General features: G+C 41.1%; 1 protein-coding gene across 1 annotated transcript in view; it reads right to left on the bottom strand.

Moving 5' to 3' along the window:
* Positions 1 to 5,913: 5,913 nt before the first annotated feature.
* RIMS3 (regulating synaptic membrane exocytosis 3) overlaps positions 5,914 to 23,374 on the bottom strand; it is a gene marked incomplete at its 5' end in the record, with an annotated part of 29,187 nt that continues 11,726 nt past the window's right edge. Inside the window, 5 exons of the mRNA XM_083369844.1 lie at positions 5,914 to 6,233; positions 8,171 to 8,310; positions 9,751 to 9,852; positions 11,049 to 11,161; positions 11,461 to 11,602. Of these exons, the coding sequence (XP_083225970.1) occupies positions 6,021 to 6,233; positions 8,171 to 8,310; positions 9,751 to 9,852; positions 11,049 to 11,161; positions 11,461 to 11,602 (710 nt within the window). The 3' untranslated portion in view covers positions 5,914 to 6,020. The remainder of the gene's footprint in view (positions 6,234 to 8,170; positions 8,311 to 9,750; positions 9,853 to 11,048; positions 11,162 to 11,460; positions 11,603 to 23,374) is intronic.

The following is a 23,374-nucleotide window of genomic DNA, read 5'->3' as shown; positions in this document are numbered from 1 at the left end:
TGCAACTGTGCACGCTCTTCCTGAATCCTGGTGCAAGGGCAACATTAATAATCACATGAATTGTGTAAGCTCTGTGGCTTCTCCACTTTGAAATTTAACTTGGGCAGGAAGGCATCAGAACAGCCAGTCATGATTGTTTTCTATATTCATTGTACTGGTGATGTAAAAAACACACCCTGAAAGAAGCTTTCAAATTGAGGGAACGGCTAAGTTCTGGTTGAAAAAACCATTTTTACGGGAAATGCGAGGGCAAAATAAATATTCAAGGCTATCAAGTCATATATCAGAACTGCCTGTATCCTGGAGAATCCCAGTGATATTGAGCTACATTTCCCAGAATTCCCATGCACAGAATGGAAAAAAATTCTCATAAAAATTGACCCAACTTAATTGTTTGAACAGCTGGAATTCAATAAGCTGTTCTATTATCTATTCTCTTCTCTTCAGACTGAATCCTTAATAGTCTAACACTGTTCTAGCTATGATTTTGTTTTATTTCTGCTTTGAGTTTGCAAAGCAACTCTTGATTATTTTTTTAAGGTGAGATATGCATTATTAAAATAAATACAAAATACTGGAGAAGCTGTCCCACATAATTCCTTTGCACGCTGAAGGAGAAGGCAACAAGAAAAGAGATGTGCTAGTAGAGTCCTACCATCCCTGTCCCTTGCCCTCTCTTGCCGCTACTACTAGACTAACAGACAAAACAAGTCACAACATATTAGCTATAAAATCATGAGGTATACAACCAACAATTTGCACTTCACTTGGGCAGCTTGTCTTGCACCCTTAATTACCATTCCAGTACAAATAGTTTGGTAAAAAAAAAAAAAGAATTTTAGCCATCGTTCCCATCTTCATACACTTCAGTTCGTGGACTGTGGAGAAAAAGGATAAATTTCTTCATTCTTTTAACTCTACTTAATACGAAGCCTCGGGTTGCATGAGTCAAGATTTCTGCAGAGTCCATCACCTGGAGGCAGGTGCAGCTTTAGGATGTCAGCTGCTTTTTAATCTTTTACTGAAATTGTTCACGGGATCTCTCTCCGAGCAGCAGATGGCAGTGTTGAATCTATCACGCATCTCCATTGTACATTCGATCAAATTGTCTTTTGTACTGGAAGAAGTCCAGAGGCATTTCCACCACCACCACCCCTGTAAAGATGAGCTGTTACATGTTTCTTTAATCTTTCGACAAATTCTATCTCCATCCCCATGTTGCTTAGCTCATTTCTCCATTTTAGCTTGCGGTTGGTTATTGTTAACTCTTATTCTCCACCGAAGTAGTGTGGATTAAAATTCAGAGGGTACAATTCACCAGGGTTCTTGTTCATTCGGATCAAGTTCCCTCCATTCAATAATTCTAGTAAATTATGGTCGGAGGCAAACCTTTAACTGAAACTGGGGCTGATTTCTAGACTTTCCTGCCCTTTCTTTGCAATAATGTAGATAAAACAGCCCTCTCTGATAAAAATGAAAGGTTTGTGGGGGGCTTGGCAAACTTATATATCTCACTTTGAATTCCACGAGGGAAGAAAAATGGGATATAAATGTGCCAGATAAATAAAATGCATTTCAGTGATTCCTGTCGGAAACAGCAGACAAGGGAACAATGTTAGAGGGCAAAAAAAACAAACCAGCATCATCTGGAAATATGGCAATGCCAGTGGTCCACTTCAAAATGCAGATCGTGAGATAAATGTTCTCTGCATCTACCCAATTTGAAGGCAATGTAATGGTCTTGGGATATAACTATTTCCCCCCCTATTTTTGAAACAAAAATAGCTAACATTTCAACAGGAATTTTTTTTTTACATTTTGCCATTGGGAATCTTTGTTTTATTTTGTGCAGAGAAATCACTTTTAAAAAAAAAATGGAGGTCACAGCCCAAATAAAAAACCCAAGATCTAGAGGACTCCTTCTTAGCACGTTCAAAGGCATTTGGGATTCCTCACTGGGACTTTCGCTCACATCAAATCCTCTGAGTGAGAGATACCATCAGCTCTGGCACAAAAGAGAAAGGATTGATGCTTATGAAATAAAAACCAAAAGCTCCTTTCATGGCCTGGAATTAGTTGCTTTTTTTTTGTTCCCATGAAATTCATTTTAGTATTTGGGAGCAGTTTTAGACATGAAACTCTATTTGAAACCTGATCATCTCTCTAACATCAGCTCCTGACTGTGAGAATACTTTGTGGGGGGTTTTTTTGTTTGTTTTTAAATAAAATAAAGACTTTTATCAAAATGATTATGGGCTGCCTGACAAATCCAAAACTTTCTACTGCATCCAGATTTGTAGTTTTTAGGTTGGGACATCCCTCTTTGTACCTCTTTCCTTCACTGCTGAATTTATAAAAGCATGTGAAATGTCTTAGCGGTTCCAACTTTGGTTTCAGTATGTGCCTGACTGCAACAACATGCATGCTATTCTTAGGATTGCATCGTATCGCTCTTGTCTGAACTGTTATAAAAATGCTGGAAGCTACTTAGAAATCCCTAGTACCTTAATTTCACTACTGGGGAACAGAATTAATTTGATTTCTATTTATCTGCTACCTTGTTCCATTCTTTCAGACTGACGGTGCCATTTCTAAACTAGCTGAGGTGTCTCCAGATGTGGCAGTGTCTCATCCTTGTTCTTTTACACCATGAGCATTATTATGCAGACCTTTCCACAGATAAATAAGGCATCCTTTGCCTGTCCGCCACCAAAAGACGCCATTGTATTCCTATAACTAGTGTTACTCGCTAAGCAAGCCGGGGCACTGCTCAGTGTAGACCACGACTTGAAGCTGGCAATAAAATGTATTTCGAGGAGCTGCTTAGCTAAGATGAAGCACAATTCAAGATCTTACAAGCAAAGACCATTTTGAGGGTCAGCAATCAATACACTGGGGGGGGAAAAAACAAGTTCAGGTGATCGAGCCAAAGAGATGATACAAGCAGATATCCAGAGTGGTTTAAGGTCGAGGTAGGAAAGTTCAAAGACCCCAGAATCTGGGTACATAGCAAGCTTGGGGGCCGTAGCACAATTATCCGGAGCACTAGGGATTGTTCAAAAAACACTTCTATGCTTTAGAGAAGAGGATATCTATATTGGCAAAAGTTGCCAACTATCTAGGAAAATGTGCAAGGATCCCTGGATAAGCCAAACTTCAGTCTCAAGAATGCAATTGGTCTTTGAAGGACTCTTCTCGGTTTAGGAACCGGAAGAAGAGTGGATTCGTGCTGTTCATTGAGAGTAGCTGCTCTTTCTGCGGCAGGACCTCTTGGACCTGGACCAGCTTCCACTGACGGTTGTACTTTCTGCAGGCACTTCATTGATTCATTTTCTGCTGCTCTTTCAAAAGAGATCCCCCTTCAGGAGAAGCCCGTCGCTGGTTGCACAAAATCTTTACTGCCTTCCTTGCTTATATTTTAAATAATTGTTGTGCTAAGTGATATCCTTTAGCAGAACGGTCGCCGTGAGTCATAATTTGAGGCCCAGTTCTGCTATTCATTCAAAATTGTATTTTAGAGGGCAAATTGTGCTGACTCCACAAGACAAACTATCACAAGGCTTTCGTAATCCATATTTTTCTACTTGGAAGCAGATCTTGGTGTTCTGCAAAACAGACAACCGAGCGATTGACCACATTTTGTCGTTAGTGGCAAACTTTTGAGTTAGTCCTGCTTTGCATTTTTTAAAAAAAATCTTTTGTAAATTGCATTTATTCAAACTTAGATTCAGGATGCAGTGAAACCAGGCAACATTTGTTGATTGAGAGGCGAATGCCAGATGACATATTTTTGTCTTTTTGTCAGAAAAGACTTTCTAAAATGAACAAGACAGAGTGTCTCAGGTGTAGACTCAAAACCAATATATTGCTTATTCTGGAAAATGTCACAACAGTCCATACATGTGGAGAGTAACAGAACGACAGGGCGTTCAAGGAGAACAAGGCCAAGATAATTTTATCAACTCCCTGCTTTGAAACTTGTAGATCAGGTCAGTGTCAAACTGGCAGCCTGCGGGCCAGATGCGTCGTGCGCAGGCTACGCCTACCCCAGCTCCACAAAGGCAAAAACGTCACAATACATCATGTGACACAATCGAGTTTGACACCTGTGCTGTAGATGGTTTGGTCTGGTGAAATTGTAGGGCCAAATTGGTGGCTACAGAAATTCCATATCCAAAAATCGGTGCCGGTTAATGTTACTGAAAGAAGTTACTAATATATTTACATGTCCTTTTTTTGAAGGGTGTGATGGGATCTCATCAAAATATCCTCTGGAAACTTGTCATCCTTGTAAGGGGGAAATTAAATGCTATCGGTCTTGTTTCCCCTTAATTTTCTTCTTGAGAACTTCCCTTGCGCTTTATCCTAACTGAAGTTACAGAAGAACCCATGTTTACTTTACTTATATAAAACACCTAAGAAGTAAAACTGTTTCTTGGCCTCCAGTTAAAATCAAGTGTAGATAGCTAAAATGAGCATTCCAATTTAAGAGCCACTTCCAAGGCTGTCTAGTATCCAGAAACTAACCAGTAGCTTTCAGGCTGCTGTCAGGTCAACACTCAATCTGCCAGCTTTTACTGCTGCTATAGTCTATGGGAAATTTTAAAAATAAATAAACAACAGGAACAATAAAGAAATTGTGATTTTCAGTAGTATCTCCCCTGAGTATTTGCAACAAATTTTAGTAGGCACCTTCATGAAAAGCTTCTGTAATTCTCAATTTTGCTACGGGAACTGGCCATCACTGAGAGACCAGATTGCTACATAAAACACATATTCGTACAACTAACAATCCAGCCTATGCAGGTTTACACAGAAGCAAATTCCATCAAATGTTCATTTTTTTTAAACAAATTAATTGGTTTTGGATAGCAGCCAGATTGGATTAAACTGAAACAGTTAATAAATGGAGAGACTCCATACTCATCCTTTTGAGAAATCCAGGGGCTCTCCTACGAAATTTTGAAGAGCTTCTATGTTTGCCCAGTACATTTCTTCTCATTATATTTTATCTTCTGTTTGAAAATTGATTGATTTGGTATCTTGCCTTTCAGGCTGCAAATTGGTCCAGACACAATGAGGACAAACTGAACAAAGGGCCCATTTCAATAAGAGTGTTCTTTGCATATGCCTTGCTAAAGTAGCATCAAAGATCCAATATCCAAAACAGGAGTGTCTAAAGGAGGAGACACAATTAAATTTCTCTAAGCATGACAAAGCAAAACATGAGTCTTAATATTCTTTGAACTTAACAGTCAGATGCACCCTTTGGAGATCTCTCTTCTTCCGCACCTTTGGCAGATCCTCCTATCCTTCTCCAGATATGCAATGCAAACAAAATTGCTTTCTCCAGGATTCCAAACCCAGGATTTAAGCAGGAAGTGAAATGCTGACAGCTCCTGCCAGGTGGGAAGATGACCGTACTGTACAACTATTGCAGAGGAATCCGTAAGCACGTGGCAAGCTACATAATGTCTGAAAATGCTACATTCCTTTAAAAAAAAAGACGTTAGTGCCGCATTCCATTTTTTTCCTTCTTTTTTTAAAGAAACACTAGGAGAACAAAGCTTATCCTCCAGAGATGCCAAAAGAATACAGGACTGAGAGAGAAAGAAAACCTAATGTGCTATTTTGAAGTGGGTTTAACGGTTGAGATCCTGCCTAAGATGTTTCAAACGTGAGAAACGGTTTACTCCTTTCCACAGGCCATTTTCTTTGGGGTGATGTAACAGTCTTGAAACTGGCCATTTTTTATCAGGGGTTTTCGCCCCCCTCAAATACGTGTTTCTTTTCTTTCCCTTTCAATTCCTCCTCCATCACCCTTTTGGACTTCTCCTAAGTTGTCCACCCCAGAGCGGGAGGATCAGACATGTCTAAAGTCACTGGAGCAGTTTTCTTGGAGGAGGAGGAAGAGGAGGTTGGAGAAAGGGTGATGGGAGGAAAAGACATGGAATATTTACAAACCATACTTCCGGGAGCCGTGGTAGAACAAGGCATTCTCTGTTGTTGTGTTGTCTTCTTTAAGGACAAGAAGGGCTTATGGAACTCTCTAGCGAAGACTGAGAAAGGCGACGAGTAAGGGGTCCAATGGTGGAGTCTGCCAGTGAGGAAGTGGGAAAGAGCTTATACCAACCTGTCACTACACTGGACAGGTCCAGCTCATCTAGGACAATCTGAGCCATCCCCATGAAGCACTTGTGGTCCATGCGGCCATAATCTCCCCAGACAATCACCTAAAGGGGAACAGGAGGAAGAGCTGGATTGCCACGAGAATCCAAGGCAGGAGAATTAGAAGACTAGAAGACCTACAGAGTCAGGTGGAAAGCAGAAGGCCTTTACCAACATGCCATAACTCAGCGTTTCCCAACCTTAGGAACTTGAAGATGCGTGGACTTCAACTCCCAGAATTCCCCAGCCAGCATAGCTGGCTGGGGAATTCTGGGAGTTGAAGTCCACGCATCTTCAAGTTCCTAAGGTTGGGAAACGCTGCCATAACTAACTAATTGCTAAGCACATTGATTTGTGCTTCTTAGATTGTAAGCCGCCCTGAGTCTTCAGAGAAGGGCGGGATATAAATGGGATTTAAAAAAAAAAACTCAGCCTTGGGGGTGTTTCTATTTTTTGGCTAACACCCTGGTTCTTCATACTATTATCATAAATCATTAACAGCATAGTCCTACCTATGTTGACTCTAAACTAACCTTTCCAGGGGTTCCAGAACTTATTCTTAGGTAAGGTAGGAGCGGGTCTGTTTTGCCTCTCAAAGATATCCCTTTAAACTCATTGGCATAAACCTTGCAGCCTTTAAAAAAACGAGTTTTGCATTCTGTCAATCATTTACTATCCTGGAAATGGGGGAAAATATATGCTCTTGCTTAACTGATGTGGATCCCAGTTTATACATGATTAGGTGATATTAAAATGTCTTTTGACTGGTAGTGCTAGGGGCTATTTAAAAGTACCCAATGGTTTGAAAATACCCTAAAATGCTTCTTCCATTCATTTAAAGATTTAGTGAATGCATCCACATAACATCACAAGGTTCAATTAGTTATAACATCCCCCCCCCCCGTATCAGTTTTTAGTCAGTGTGCAAAACTAGAAGAAGGATCATTTCAATCAGTAAATTGAGAAGCACCCTGGTCCTGGTACCCTTTTAATATCTTACAACCATCCAATAGTGGGAGGTGTCAGGATTCTGCCCTTTGCTCTCCTTTGCAATCTAGAATCAGATTTTTAATTCTTGGCTTTCCCTAACTGGGCGATAAAGATTCTAAAAAGGAGGAGATGGAAAGTAAGTATATCATAAATTGCTCTTTCAACTAAAAATGAGTCAATAATTTTTAGCTCATCATTTATGGACAGTTACCTTTTATTTATTGACTTTATTTAATAATCAAATTTGCATGGTCATTCATCTCACATAAAGTGACTCTGGGTGCCATACAGCCAACCCTCTGAAATCCCACTGCTCAAAATAAAAATCTTGCTTACACCAAGATCTTAATTAAGATTTCAGGAAAATATTTTCCTGATTCTCTATCAAATTCCTATTTCCTCCTTCAGGAATGTGAAATCTGTGTTTCTGCCTCTCTTGATTTCTGGAAGATTTCCTTAGCAATATCTGAAAGGCCATTTGTTCCTGAATTGAACTTTGAATTCAGCATATTCCTGAAACCAAACATCTCCATTTTTATCTAAATTGGGACTTTACAGGAAACTAGATCTTAAACTCAATAGTTGAGGCAATTCATGATAACCCTCTTCTTCAAGTATCTTCATAGCATCCAACTTCCCTTCTGGGGCTTTCAGAATCTTTTGGGGGAAACTACACACGTTCCCCAGCTGAAACATCTTATTTCTGATGAGGACACCAGAGACCTTTTCAGAGGACAACCCAACAGGAATCTCTACGGCAACCATACCGATTGTCTACCTTAATAGCTACCAGAACCACCTTCCCATAAAGGCCACAGGGAAACTGACTAGAATGTCTACTGGACCTACATAGGTTGCTTGTCTAAAACCTAGTAGGAAGTTATCTCCCATGGGGACACCAGGGGACTGCTGTGAGGGCATCTCAGTAGGCCTGTGGCTGAATTGTGGCTCTAAAATGCATATGGGCTGAAGGAGGATCCTCTTACCCTTCAAAGAGGAGGAAAGCATTCACCTGTAGCATTTTACCCTGAGGGCCCTCGTCAAACAGAAGGGCCTGCTGGTAGCACGGGTCATAGTTCTTCTTGACAGTCTTTGTTTTCTTCTTGGCCAAGCAAGCCCCATTTTCCAGCAAATATACTTTAACGTAGGTGGCTATATTGGCAGAGAGAAGGGAATAGAAACAGGGAGCTTAATAATGGCTATTCTGCCCCAGGCTGGGATGTTTTGAACGTTCTACCAGCTGCATCTGTAGAAGTGTATATGTGCATTCATGCATGCAGTGGAGAATATTTGTAGCTCAGGGTTGAAATGAGGGTTTGGTGCTCTCTGAGCTTGGTTGTTTTCTTGCAGATGTTTCATTATTTGACTAGATAATATCATCAGTATCTAGCACTTAGGGTGTTGTCTAGTTTGGGTAATGAAATGTTTGCAGGAAAACAGCCAAGCTCAGAAAGCCCCCTCAAGGATGCTTTAATTCTTGCAATAAGATTTTTGGCCGGCAAAACATCTACAAGTAGTCCTCAACTTATAACTGGTTGCTTAGCAATCATTCTAAGTTACCAGAGACCCAGTTTCAAAATCCTGATGTTGGTCTTCCCTTGCAAGTCGTGGGACCTCATTCGAGGTGCTTGGCCATTTGCAGCACCCCGCGGTTACATGACTGTGATTTACAATGATTTCACCGGAAACTGGTGTTTATTTCTGGTCTCTGGCAAAAACCACCCCATAATAAACAATGGGCTTGCTTACTGACCATGATGTTACTTAATGACCACTGTAAAAAAGATCATAAAACTGGGTTTCATAACATGGTGGCCTGCTTTACGACTGTTTTGATCTACAATTGTAATTGTTAAACTCAAGGACTAACTGCATGTGTCAAATCAAATTTATTGGATTAAAGAGGAACCCGTCAGTCCTAGTCCACAGCTATTTTATTAATAAAGTATCTGATTAAGTACACTTTAATGCAATTACCTCTTGCATTAAATGCTAAGGTAACCTAGTAACCCAGATTCAAGACAGTATGGATATACTAACAGGTGTGCATCAGGCTTCAACCTAATAAACTGGAATAGAACATTTAAAAGGGCCCACAAAAATGCAAACATTTCTGATTTATTATAGAAAAGCCTGCAAACCGTTAGGAAAGAATTTCAGTTACTTCTGTGTGTTAAAGTGGGAACTGCATTTATATTGCGATCAATCTTCAAATTACTTTGCCACTTTCTCCTGCCTGCTCTGTGTAGAGGGCTAGAAATGAGTCAGTCTACTCCTTGTTTGGGTAACAGCCAGATCCAGTCTGGGTCACACCCAATCAGAAGCAGTCAGGCTGCCTGTTTTTGACTAGGTGAGGACTCGCTGTCACAGTAAAAAAAATCTTTAGCTTCCAAGTTTTTGAAAAGTTTGAACTGACTTGAAAATATGTTAATTTGCTTAGAATTCTTCTAGGTCAGTTGGCTGAATTTACATCGGTCGTAATTTAAAGAACAGACATAAAGTATACAAACAACTTTCTGTATGTATCAAGAATTGTCCCAGGCAGCTTTTCACTTTATCTCTATTCAGTCCTATTCTGAAGGAATTACTTACCAGGGAAAGACTTGGATCCTAGTTTGGGAATGAGGCCTCGGACTTCTATCACTTCTACCTCTAGCTGGCCATTCCGGTCAATCATCCCAACATGGATATCACCTAGGAAAACGGCAGTAAAGTCAGCATGGACACAACTCCAGAGTTTTGTGCTGTCCACATGTGATTATGCAAAATAAAGAAGGAAACTGTGTGTGGGGGGGGAAGTATCCTTTGTTTTTTTAGAAACAGTTTGTGTGCATCCATCTTTAACAAGCTGTTTGATTACTAGCATTCCTGAGAAAAAGGTCTTTCAAAGTTCAATTGGATTTTTTTTTATATAGTAAAGAATAGCTTTTTGCCCTTCACACCAACGTCTTCCCCCATTTCCATGTGTGATTGTGGTGTCTCAGCTCATCTTAATGTTTTGTGGTAGATCTATATTTAGGAGACTTTTTCAAAGTAATGGAACCCATGGAATTGTGATGGAGATGTTATGGTTCTCCAAATATTGCTGAATCAGACTTTCCAAGAAATCTAAGGAACTTGGCCAATGGTAAGAAATATAGAAAGCCTATAAATTTAACACATAAATAGAAATAAATAAATAAATAAATTCAGTAGCACCTGGGGAATCACATATTCTTCACCCATGAGTTCTAGCCAAAATGAATTACTCTCCTTAAATCAACATGAAAAAATTAATTACAATTGACCTTGATCTGTTCACATCTTAAGGATAAAAGAAAGACGAATCAAAAATAGTCCTACTGGTAGAATATTGGGTATATCCTGAAGCAACTTTAACAACCTGAGTCCCACTCACCTTCCGAAATTTGCAGATGGCCAAACCTGACTCATGTCAAATTTATTTAATTAGGTAGGAAGATTTTCAAGGACTTATTGTTAGACAGATTCTATTAGGACTTATAATAGCCTTTGTGGTCACGAATTTCATGCAATACGTGGGGATTTGCTACAAAAATGTATAGTATGAACCAGTGTTTCTCAACTTTGACAGCTGAAGATGTATGGACTTCAACTTCCAGAATTCCCCAGCCAGCTGACATCAGGAATCATGCTTACACTGAAGAAGATTTTATTGAGTAAATCACAATTAGATAGGTTCAAAAAACACTCAGCCATAAACCATGATTTCTAAATTACAGGAATTATGGCTCAATATATAAACACTAGACAGTCCCTCACAAAATATGAATCCAGGGAGACTGTTAATTAAGAAAGATCCAAATGAGATCCTCCTCCATCAAGTGACCCTGAACCTAAAGGGCTGAGATGGTCACCAAAGGTTCACTCACCCATTGGTGGAGTAGCGAGTGTTTGTCGCCCTACAATTTGTGCTGGTCCAAGACCATCTAGGAAGTCACTGAACTGGCTTTCAACTCCCAGCTTGGTTGTGGGGAAAATAAATCTGAAGGAAAGGGTGAGAAAGACAAGTGTGAGAGAAAAAGAAGACATAGCATGAAAGAACATGCAGAAAAGAGATTCATCCTTCTCCTACATTTTCTTTTTTGCCTTTACATGAGACTTGAGTCAATAAACCAACTGAATCAGACATTTTCATGCATCTTGGTTTTTGGGGGGGTTTCCTATCTATGAGTTAATATTATCAGGACATTTTCCTTAAAAAAATGTAGCACTTGTTTTTATATTCTCTGTGCAATGTCTACTCTTTATTCAGTGACTATGTTAACCAACAGCAGGACTTACGTGCCATCGGAGCTGTTGCTGTTAGTACTTCCATCCGTTGACTCCCGACTCCCTTGACGGGTGACCCTGTTTCTCATCTCCACAGCAATCCCAGTCTCAGTGCTGCGACGGATGTTACTTCGAAGTTTCTTTAAGCCACCATCTGGAGGGGGCGGGGGGGGGGAAACCACACGAATAGAGGGTTAGGCAGTCCAGGGGCATCATCTCACTGCCAGGAAAGGATGGGACTTGTCCTACAATACATTCAGTGAGAGCTAAGCTGATTCTGGTTAGTTTCTTTCCTGCCTAACTGTAGCTTTTGGATGGAACGCAAAAGGTCCCAGTTTCCTGCGTTCTCAAGTGAAAGTAAGCCCTTTTGAGTGATTTGGCTCTCTCTCTCCCCCTCTCCCCCCACCCCCTTCTTCTCTCTTTGGAAATCAGAGATTGAATCTGAACAGGGCAGTTGTGTCTGTTTTACAGTTAGCATGCACAGACAGTGTTATTGCGTCTTTTTGAAAGCCTGTGTCCCGGTAAGACTCAACTCCAGAAGTCTTCTGCCTTCTGTTTGCAAGCAAACAATGAAGCAAGGATGAGTAGTCACTACCACATGTTTTTTTTTTACCTCTGGGAGGCTGAGCAGATTAAACCCAGAAGGAGAGAAAAGCAAATACTGTTACAGAAGCAGTAGCAAGCTGGGGGAATGGCTGCCCTTGGGAGCAGGGCCCATAGAAACATCTCACCCCTGGGCTTCCCAAAACCAGAGACTAGCACTGATGGTCTCTGCAGGCTTCGATATAACCTTTTTTAAAAAAATGTTTTTGCTCCTCAGGTGATGAAATATTTGTATGCAGTTGTTTTTTGTTTGTGATTTACGCTTTTGTTTGGCTAGACGCCAGTGAAGTGTAAATACAATAGGTGTACAAGTCATTTAGAATAAAGACCATAGAATAGAAGGGACATTTAGGATATTTAGAATAAAGAACATAGAATGAAAGAGACCTTGGAGATTTTTTTAGTCCAATCCCTTGCTCAAACAAGAGAGTCTATACGTTCCAGACAAAGATTCTTCTTGAAAACCTCCAGTGATGGAGCACCCACAACCTCTAGAGGTAAGCCATTCCTCTGATTAATTGTCCTTTCTGACAGGAAATTTCTCCTTAATTCTAGATTGAATCTCTCTTCAGTGATCCTCCACCCATTACCTCTTGTCCTGCCCTCAGGCGTTTTGGAGAATAGGTCAAATCCCTTTTGTCTGTGACAGCCCCTCAGATATTGGGAGACAGCTATTATGTCACTCCTAGTCCTTCTCGTCTTTAGGCTAGACATGCCTACTTCCCTCAGTCATTCCTCATATGATTTAGCCTCCAGATCTGTTGAGGTGCTAGAAAGAGTACATACAAAAGCAACAAAGAAGATAAATCTTGCTTTTGTCTGTACACTTTCTAGCATCTCAACATTCAGTCAGTCTTATCAGTTGGCTGTAAATACATTGGAGGGCCTACATTCTAGAACAAAGTTTCAAATGACCACTCTCTGACTATGGGTATTTCTGCAAACCATAGGATCAGGTATTGCGATTCACACAACAAGCTCACCCAGGTCACTTACAATCCTAACAGCTGCATTTGGACAATATACTAGGGTTTGATTAGTTTTAACCTTGTTGTTGTTGTTGTTAGTTTCGAAGTCGTGTCCGACCCATCGCGACCCTATGGACAATGTTCCTCCAGGCCTTCCTGTCCTCTACCATCTTCTGGAGTCCATCTAAGCTCATGCCTCCTGCTTCAATGACTCCATCCAGCCACCTCATTCTCTGTCGTCCCCTTCTTCTATTGCCCTCAATCTTTCCCAGCATTAGGCTCTTCTCCAGTGAGTCCTTCCTTCTCATTAGGTGGCCAAAGTACTTGAGTTTTAGCTTCAGGATCTGGCCTTCTAAAGAGCAGTCAGGATTGATCTCCTCTACGACTGACCAAGTTTTAACCTTGGTAAGGGCTTTTTTTGTAGTTTAGAATGTTGCCTGAATTCACTCTGTGTGATTGGGCATTTGGGCTTGGTATTAATCATAGCAAGATACAGTTGCTGTTGATTCTGCAGTCCTCCGATTCTAGAAAAATTCCAACTTTGCCTCTACATGACGTTGCACTCCCAAATAGAGACCACGTTTACAATCTGAGAATCTCCTGGACTTATATCTCTTGAAAGATGGCCAGGAAAGCTTTAGCCCAACTTTGGATAATGTGTCAGATATTTCCTGCACTGGGAGACATTGTTCGTGTGGTTATCACCTCACAACCAGGCCACTGAAATTCACTCTACATGGGCTCAGCGTGAAGACTGTTCAGAAGCTACGGCTGTCTGCACAGTAATAATTTAACCCTGGTTTTGCCTTATAACTGCACTTCTGAGAGAGTGGCACTGTTTGACAGCTGGCTTCCAGATGCAATTCAGTGCATCTTTAGTGCCTTATTATGTATATGGCATCTCTTCCACGTAAAATCTAACCCTCTGTGAAGAACCAACAAGACTTTACAGCTATCTTTCCATCAGGAGTGATGATGACAGAGAGACGAGATAAGCCAGTTGTCATTTGTATGTGTTTCAAAAAAGAATTTCCTGACATTGTAAAGTCAACTGAATTTTGCCATAAAAATGCAGTTGATGTCAATCATCATTATCATCCCTACGTTGCAGTTTGAGGTAAGGCAAAGTGCAACTTATTCAGTTTGCATAATTAGCAAATTAAAATGCATCCAATGATAAGAGACTGGTCAGTCACGTGATCCTGCAAAGTTGCAAACTCTTTCTGACCGCTAATCAGAATGAAACGGATCACATAACTGCCTCCTGGTGGTCAAGGTACCTGATACCCCCAAGTAGACCATCTTGCTCACCCCCAAAATAATACTATCCCAAAGCCTATTGATTGAGTTCTGGCTCTTCTTGGCTCACTCATCACTGTCTTCATACAGTGGTGCTGACAGAAAAACACCACCTGATTTTCTCTCTCACCTGGATAGGGAGGAAGAATCTTCTTCAAGGCACTGACATAAATATGACTTCTCCTGATTGTTGCTGTCAGATTGCTTTATAAAATACAGAGTGTGCTGTAAAGGCTAACATTAACAAAGCCACAATTCTCAGGCCAGACAGAATATTATCTAAACATGGAACAGGTGCCTCTCGAGTCTCAAGGCCAAGAAAAGAACAGCTAAAAGTCTACTGCGTAAAAAGCAGGAGAAGAGGATTAGGATTTAAACCCTGCTGCTGACATCCACCCATCCACCAGTTGCATATGGCTTCATTCCTACTGGATGTGGGAGACCCATCCAAAGCAAATGATCTATCAGCATTTAGCTCCTTGATGCATGTTTAATTTTCTGGAAAGCCGAGACCAAACTCGCCATGCCTGGCAGGTAGTCTAACATGCCAAAGATAACTTGATTTTCCCACCAATCCCACAAAGAGCCAACTTCAGAATTCACAATGAATTTGGAGCGGTAAATCTGTCTCTGGAGCTTTCTCCTACTCTTGGGTCTAAATTGCATAGCTGCACTAATCTCCTAATCGCTCAGGAAAGCAAAGAACCCCTTTGTGCTTCTGTTTTATTGTTCAGCTATCAAGCATTAGAAATGAATAAATGAATGAATGAATGAACCTTTATTATCAAAGTACAACATGTATACCTTGAGACAGGCTGAGCCTCCCTTCGTGCCCCCAACACCTCAACACAGTGACAACACAACCACCATCTTGTTACACCATGCGAGCTAATTGCACAACACACTGCTGATCTTATCTTTTTTTGTTGTTGTTGTTAGTTGCGAAGTCGTGTCCGACCCATCGCGACCCTATGGACAATGTTCCTCCAGGCCTTTTTTTTATCCCATTTATATCCCGCCCTTCTCCGAAGACTCAGGGCGGCTTACAATCTAAGAAACACAATGTGCTTAGCAATAGCCTTCATTCTATGTATATGCCTGCTTATTAGGGCTTTCGCCCCCCCCCAGCGGCATTATTGCAAAGTCAGCTTATTGCCCCCAACAATCTGGGTCCTCATTTTACCTACCTCGGAAGGATGGAAGGCTGAGTCAACCTTGAGCCTGGTGGGACTCGAACCTGCACTAACTGCAGGCAGCTGGTGTTACTTAAGGAGGCATTAGCCCACTGCTCCACCAAGGCTCTGGCAAAGGTGATAGGAACCCCAGTTGGTCAATCCCTTAATGGCAAAGGAGGAGGACTGGGAGACAGGAGGCAGATAAGAGGGAGTTGAGCCTGCAGAAGGAAGGAGGGAGGGGGTAATGTCTCAGGAGGGACACCACCACCCCTAGTTTCTTGGACTGTAAAGGTGATGGGGGAGAGAGATACTTCTGACTTCCAAGATTTTGTTAATGAAACCAGTAGTTCTCAATTTTGGCAGCTTGAAAAAGTGTGGACTTCAAGTCCCAGAATTCCACAGCCAACCAAGCTTTTTCAAGTTGCCAAGGTTGAGAAATACTGATGTAATCTTACAATAAAGATAGAATTAGTACTTCTGGGTGTGCTTTTGGTCTGAACTACCTCGCAAGACCGGCAATTCCCCCCCCCCCCAAAAAAGTGCTTTGTTCTGCAAAACCAGCTTTAGGAAAAGAATGGAAAAACAGACAACAGCATTTGATTAGCATTTTGACTGCCTGTTCCAAAGAGATTTGGAACGGTCCCCATATTGCCATCCTGTTTTTACAGATTCACTGAGATTTAACCAACTTTCCAAAAAAGATTATTTTTTAAAAAAAAACACCCTAACAATAGCATACTGAGACTAGCCTCTAGAACAAGTGTAAGCTAGACATGACATGAGTCATGTATTCAAATCAGAACTTGTTTTTGAGATATTAACTCAGCTTCTGAGGTTATAATTATAGAAAGTCGGAGACTCGAACTGAGGGGTTGTTTTCAAGTCAGCAAATCCACTCTTTGCCGCAGCAGAAGCAATGGCTATTTTTTTGGGCAGGAGAAAATTGGCAAATCAAATTACGTCTCGCCAGATGGTCCCTAGGTGGCTCTTAGAATCATTCCATTAATCAGAGGGTTCAATATCAAACAAATTCCAAATGAGACTAATTCATGCAAACAATTGCACTAAATATACAGAGAGAGAGAGAGAGAGGGAGAGAGAGTGAAGGTTTTAATGATAGCCAAATTGCTAACATGAATCTACAGCTGCAAAAGACATACAAAGTGCAAAAAGCCAGATCTCTGATATATCTGCCACATTTCTGCCTTCAAACTTTAACTTTACAAGGACTAGAAACACATATTTTTTTTTGTAAAATGCCCAGAATCATTTAGGTGAAATGGGAAGTATAGAAATCAATAAAATCTGATTTTGCCATTTTTTTTAAAAGAATTGCTCTTTTTAAAGTTCTACTGTGATAACCTAGAGCCCAGTTTGGTTGATCATTTGGTATGACTTCAACTTGCATTCAAGTCCAATGTTTTAAGAAGTAATGATCTATCCAAGGATATTTAAGTCATCCTACAATGTATTTCGAGAGCCAGTTTGTCTAATGGTTAAGGGATCAGACTAGAAACCAGGAGACAGGCATTCTAGTCCCACCTTGGATACAAAGCCAGCTGGGTGTGACCTTGTCCCTCTTTCTTAGCCCTGGTAAGGAGGCAATGGCAAACCACTTCTGAAATCTTGCCAAGAAATCATGCAGATACGTGTGCAAGGAGTCATCAAGGAGTTAAAAACTAAATTGAAGGCACCTACAAATCTCCCCTTTAGGATCACAGCAATTAAAAAAAACAGCTAAATTAGAATCATCAATTATCTAGAACTCACTGTGCATTGCTACCATTCCTTCCCAACAATGCATTCTCTTAAGCAATGGTTCCCAGCCTATGGTTTGCAAGGGCATGATCTTGTCAATCTTCCGCCAATCAAAGCATCCATTCCATGATCGTCAGCACCCTTTTAACACCAGCAAACCTACTCTGAGGTTTAAACTCCATATTTTGCATGCATCGTACTAGCTTGCTTAGAATTCGAAATCAGTTCCCTGGAAGATCAGGCCAGATGGGTTGGTTCCCCATGGCCATTGTATTTGCACACATACAGACTTGTTCCTGACCATTCCGTAGTTAAGAATTTAGTAGGTGAAGTTGAAGTGCAGAGAAGAGCAACAAAGATGATCAGGGGACTGGAGGCTAAAACATATAAAGAACATTTGCTGGAATTGGGTATGTCTAGTTCAATGAAAAGGAGGACTGACATGATAGCAGTCTTCCAATATCTCAAGGCTTGCCACAAAGAAGAGCGAGTCAAGCTATTCTCCAAAGCACCTGAAGGCAGGACAAGAAGCAACGGATGGAAACTAACCAAGGAGAGAAGCAACCTAGAACTAAGGAGAAATTTCCTGAAAGTTAGAACAATTAGTCAGTGGAACAGCTTGCCTCAAGAAGTTGTGAATGCTCCCACAGTGAAAGTTTTTAAGAAGAGATTGGACAACAATTTGTCTGAAATGGTATAGGGTTTCCTGCCTGAGCAAGGATTGGACTAGAAGACCTCCAAAGTCCCTTCCAACTTCTATTCTATTCTATTCTATTCTATTCTATTCTATTCTATTCTATTCTATTCTATTCTATTCTATTCTGTTCTGTTCTGTTCTGTTCTATTCTATTCTATTCTATTCTATTCTATTCTATTCTATTCTATTCTATTCTATTCTACTCTACTCTACTCTACTCTACTCTACTCTACTCTACTCTACTCTACTCTACTCTACTCTTCTCTACTCTATTTTTGGTTGATTTCTCAAGGCACAAGACCTTACAGGCCATCCAGTGAGGAACACCTATGGAAGAAAGCAAGCGTAGCAGTGTAGTGTTGCTAAAGAAAGCAATTGGTAATATTTTAGCTCCTTTCAGCACTCACTTTCTTTCCTAATCAACACTTCACATGCGCCTTGGTGCCTCATTCACAGGTCTCCATGGCAACTCTTCCTCCTCTTGCCCCCCCCTCCCAACCCATTTCTTCTTTCTGTCCTTTTTGCAAAACCAGCCTCACGCTTTCTCTTGGCATCAGTAATACTAATGTGTGTGCCTGCATCCTCCAGCAGGTCAGTCCCAGAGGAAGGAAAGAGACCTGGCAGAACTCCTACAGCTCAGAGAAAGGGCATGGGCTGCAGACTTGCAGGACCAGATACCACCCAGAGAGAGAGAGAGAGAGAGAGAGAGAGAGAGAGAGAGAGAGAGAGAGAGAGAGAGAGAGAGAGAGATCAAGGGTGGATTTAGGCACCTTCAATTTCTGAAATGTCATCTGACTCTAAGAATCAGGAAATCCGATGGGAAGACACGAGGCATAAGGGATCAATCTGGAATCTGAAGAGAGAGGGAAGGAAGGTACGGGATTCTGCTGAAAGAAAACCCTTTTATCTATTCGTTCACTCCTGGATTGTCAGGCTCCAAGAACCAAGAACAACACATGGAGTTACTTAAGAGTAGTTCTCTATAGACAGAATCTTGCCAGACTAAAGCAACTATTTGCATAACTACAGATTTACATTGGGAACTGCTAGGGGGAAGACATTTTAATCCTCTTCCTGTGAACCAAACTTTCCAAGCTCTGTTACCTCCTTGGTCTCTGAAAAGCAGCCCCTCCCTTCTGGGAATCCAGGTGACATTTACCACATGAATTTAGCTTTGGGCCATGGTTCTCCAATTTGCATTGAACCTTCTCCACTCTCCCAAGCAGGAGCAGTTCAGATACACTTGCTGGCCTTAATTTCAAGGGAATATAAAACAGCCCAAGAAAATCCTGCCAACTTCATAACAGAGATAGTTCTCGATTTACAAACATAATGGAGCCTGCCCATTGCAGTCGTATTGGTCGTAAAGGGATCATCACATGGCTGACCTGATTTTTACAACCTTTTCTGTGGTGGTGATTAAGAAATCAACATGATTGTTAAGTGAATCCATGGTCATTGAACAACGGCTGCAGTTTTTAAGTGAACCCATTGTTCTCTGTGGGATGCTTTTGCTAAAACCTGGCAGTAAACACAACAATATCATAAACTGCCATATGATGCAGGACACCACTGAAGGCCATAAACACAGGCCAGTTGCCAAATGCCCAAAATGCAGTCATGTGACTGCAGGAAGGGAGCAACTGTCAGAACTTTGGCACCAGATCACAAGTACCTTTTGGGGTTGTCCATCATAATCTCAGTCATTAAGCAACCAGCTGTAAGTCGAGGAGTACCTATAACAACTATCCACTGCAGTTTTTCTCAACCACAAGGTCTTTAGAATGAGTGGGCTTCAACTCCCAGAATTCACCAGCCAGCATGTTGAAATCTACTCATCTTAAAGTTGCCAAGGCTGTGAAACACTGATGTATTGAAAGGGATAGAAATCATGAAACTTGAAGATAAGCCTACGTAGATTAGAAGTGGGAGCTCAAGATAGAGGGATTCAAGCTGCTTAGAGTCTGCCCAATTCATCAACTTTTTAATCTAAAAATGATAACTACTGTAGCTCTTAACATCTCCAAAATGTCCTCCTTCCATATCAACTTGTCAGAGTCCAGGTTCATATGAAACCATCATGTGACAGTCAGTCCCTACCAAACTGTTATTTGGGAACCATGTTTTCTGAGCAGCCATTTCAATAAATTGCGGTAAAGCAGACCATGTTTTGGCAAGCTCACTCATCTCAAGAGGATGGCAAAAATATCCCATATTAAATGGTTAATCCATATTTTTGGGAGGGGAATGTAGTGATAACCTTGAAGAAAGAATGGATAAACCATTAAGGAAAAAAACAACAACTCAGTTCTAGGAAAACATGAGATGAAACTCAAAGTAACCCCAGCTTGATTTTGCCTGGCATAAGAGGGGGACTGGGCTTAAGGAAACACTGGTGGGCTTTCAAGTTTCTTTCGTCATACCCCATAACAGGAGTCTTCAAACCTGGCCCTTTTATGACTTGTGGACTTCAACTCCCAGAATTCCTCAGTCAGGCACGCTGGCTGAGGAATTCTGGGAGTTGAAGTCCACAGGTCATAAAAGGGCCAAGTTTGAAGAGCCCTGCCATATAACAATAAAGTAAAATTCTTGCAATCCTGGGTATTTCCTGACCTGGCCTCAGGGCTAACTATTGTAGATAAGTAACAGAGACATGTTAGTCTGTAAGTGGTGTTTGCAATAAGATCTTGACAACACAGATCTCATTTGCTCAAGATTATTTCCTTTGCAGTCTTATGCACTATTTAGAACTTGATCATCTTGGCTGTGGTCAGTCCAGGCTTTCATATAATGCTGTTCAATTATAATTTATGAATAAGGATATTAACATCCCAAGTAACTTTTTAAAAAAAAAATCCCCAATTTTTGTTTTCAATGTCTTGTTACATAAAGCTGCTTTCACCATCTCATCCCACAATTTGACCCATTAAGGAGATATCCCCATTATATACCCTCCAGAAACCATCTGATGTTCTCCCACCAATAAGCCTGCTCAACAAAAATGAAAATCCTTTATCTCAGTCGGACATTGTCAGAGAAGGTATATGTAGATGACATTCACCATAGCTGAATTTCCTTGGGGATTCCAAATTGGGGATCACTGACCTATAAACAGAACTTTGTTTTGCACAATAATAACTATGGTCTCGGACATAATTCTTTATGTCCAAAATTCATGTCCTTGTTTCTTTCCTAGGTTTACCTACAGTCCTCTGAGGAACATTTTTGGAAAATGTTCAGCTAGAACATCACAGCAGGTAAGATTTTCAATTGATTCAAAGGTTAGGAAGGGACCTGCTGGCAGTTGATCAGTCTCCCACTGCCTTTTATAGCACTAAAGGAAACAGCAGTATGGAACCGCAACAACAGTTGTGTTGATCCTAAAGCAAACAACTATCACTGGGAAGACCACAAGAGAGGCCAGTAGTCTAATCTGACATGGCATCTCCTCCAGCTTTCTGGGTGGTGACTCATCTTCATCGATCATACCCTGAACAACAGTGGCCTTCAAACTGTGAGTCATGCTCCAACTAAGGAAATGTTAAGGGAATGACAGACTAGTTAGTTCATTTCTATACTACACAGGTAACCTGCAGAAATGCTTATCTTGGGAATGGTATGGCTGCCAAGAACATTGATAGTACAAGTTGGCCAGAGTTGCTTGGGAGTTGGGCAGTGCCTAAAATTAAATAAATAGACAGGCATAGAACCCTCTCTTTTTTTTTTTTGATACGGAAGCCATTGCTGGACCAAAGCACCCATATAACCTACGTTGAAATACATAGAAGCAAAGCAAAATTCTGATAAGAAGATTTACCTCTCCTCCTGTACCCTGTATGTGTCTGCACTCAATGTTAAATTTTATAAATACAAATGCAGTTTACAACAACATTTGAGTTTTGTTGTTGTTAGTTGCGAAGTCGTGTCCGACCCATCACGACCCTATGGACAATGTTCCTCCAGGCCTTCCTGTCCTCTACCATCTTCTGGAGTCCCTTTAAGCTCACGCCTCCTGCTTCAGTGACTCCATCCAGCCACCTCCTTCTCTGTCGTCCCCTTCTTCTCTCGCCCTCAACCTTTCCCAGCATGAGGCTCTTCTCCAGTGAGTCCTTCCTTCTCATTAGGTGGCCAATGAGAAATAGATATAGATATAGATAGATATAGATATAGCTATATATAGATATGTTGTTCTTAGCTGCAAAGTTGTGTCCGACCCATCGCGACCCTATGGACAATGGTCCTCCAGGCCTTCCTGTCCTCTACCATCTTCTGGAGTCCATTTAAGCTCACGCCTACTGCTTCAGTGACTCCATCCAGCCACCTCATTCTCTGTCGTCCCCTTCTTCTCTTGCCCTCAGTCTTTCCCAGCATTAGGCTCTTCTCCAGTGAGTCCTTCCTTCTCATTAGGTGGCCAAAGGATTTGAGTTTACTGTTTACTCAATCTCTAATAGCCAACTAGATATTTAATAGGGACAATTCATATAAATAATGGGACAGTTTAGGAGATAATGGAAATACAAAACAAACAATATTGTAAGATATTTTTTGTAGTATTTTTACAGCCAGGGAGAGAGACATTCTAGGAGATCCATTGATTCATGTTTGACTCCACCTTTTATTATTTTTATAAATAACTCAAGCTAGGGAATGTACCTAACGCTCCTTTCTCCTCTTATTTTCTCCACCATAACAACCACGTGAGCTGGATTGGGTTGAGAGAAAGGGACTGGCCCAAAGTCACCCAGCCAACTTTCATGCCTGAGGCAGGACTAGAATGCACAGTCTCCTGGCTTCTAGCCTGGAGCCTTATCCACTATATCAAACTGGTTTTCTAAATAAAAGCAATAGATAAAAACAGAGTTTCTATCTAAGGCAGCAAACCAACTCAATCTGTTTGCATATGATGCCATGGAATTGTACTTGACACCCGGTGAGGTGCAAGGATCAATGCTCACCATCTTGACCTTCCTTTGATAATAACTCACGGTTCTTTCAAAGACATTCCCATCATCTCTTTGACCCTATCCTTTCATCGGCCTTGCTTTTCTTCTCCTTCCCTCAACCTTGCTGAGCATCACTGTATCTTCTAATCATCCACTTGTCCTAAACTGCATGAGGCTTTCTTTGCTGATTTTTGCCTCAGGGGAAAATCAGCCTTCATTTGGTCCTAGATTGGTGGGCTGGTGCTTCTTGCAACCCATGGTATTCTTTGCAACTGTCTGCAAAACCTATAACTTGGAGGCGTCTATCTTTTATGCGGTTATGCTGTTCAATAGCAAAACTGCCGCCTGCAACAAGAATATATATAAAGACCAAAGGAGATTTCTTAATACATACTTCTCTGCTGTCGTGAACAAAATGGCTATAGCTTACACAGATTTGAAAGCTCAGTTTGGAAGCAAAATCCCTGAATGCTTAATATCATG

The sequence above is a fragment of the Vipera ursinii genome, assembly GCF_947247035.1.
Source record: "Vipera ursinii genome assembly, chromosome: 9".
Classification (NCBI taxonomy): Eukaryota; Metazoa; Chordata; class Lepidosauria; order Squamata; family Viperidae; genus Vipera; species Vipera ursinii.
This window is presented reverse-complemented; position numbering and strand designations above follow the sequence as displayed.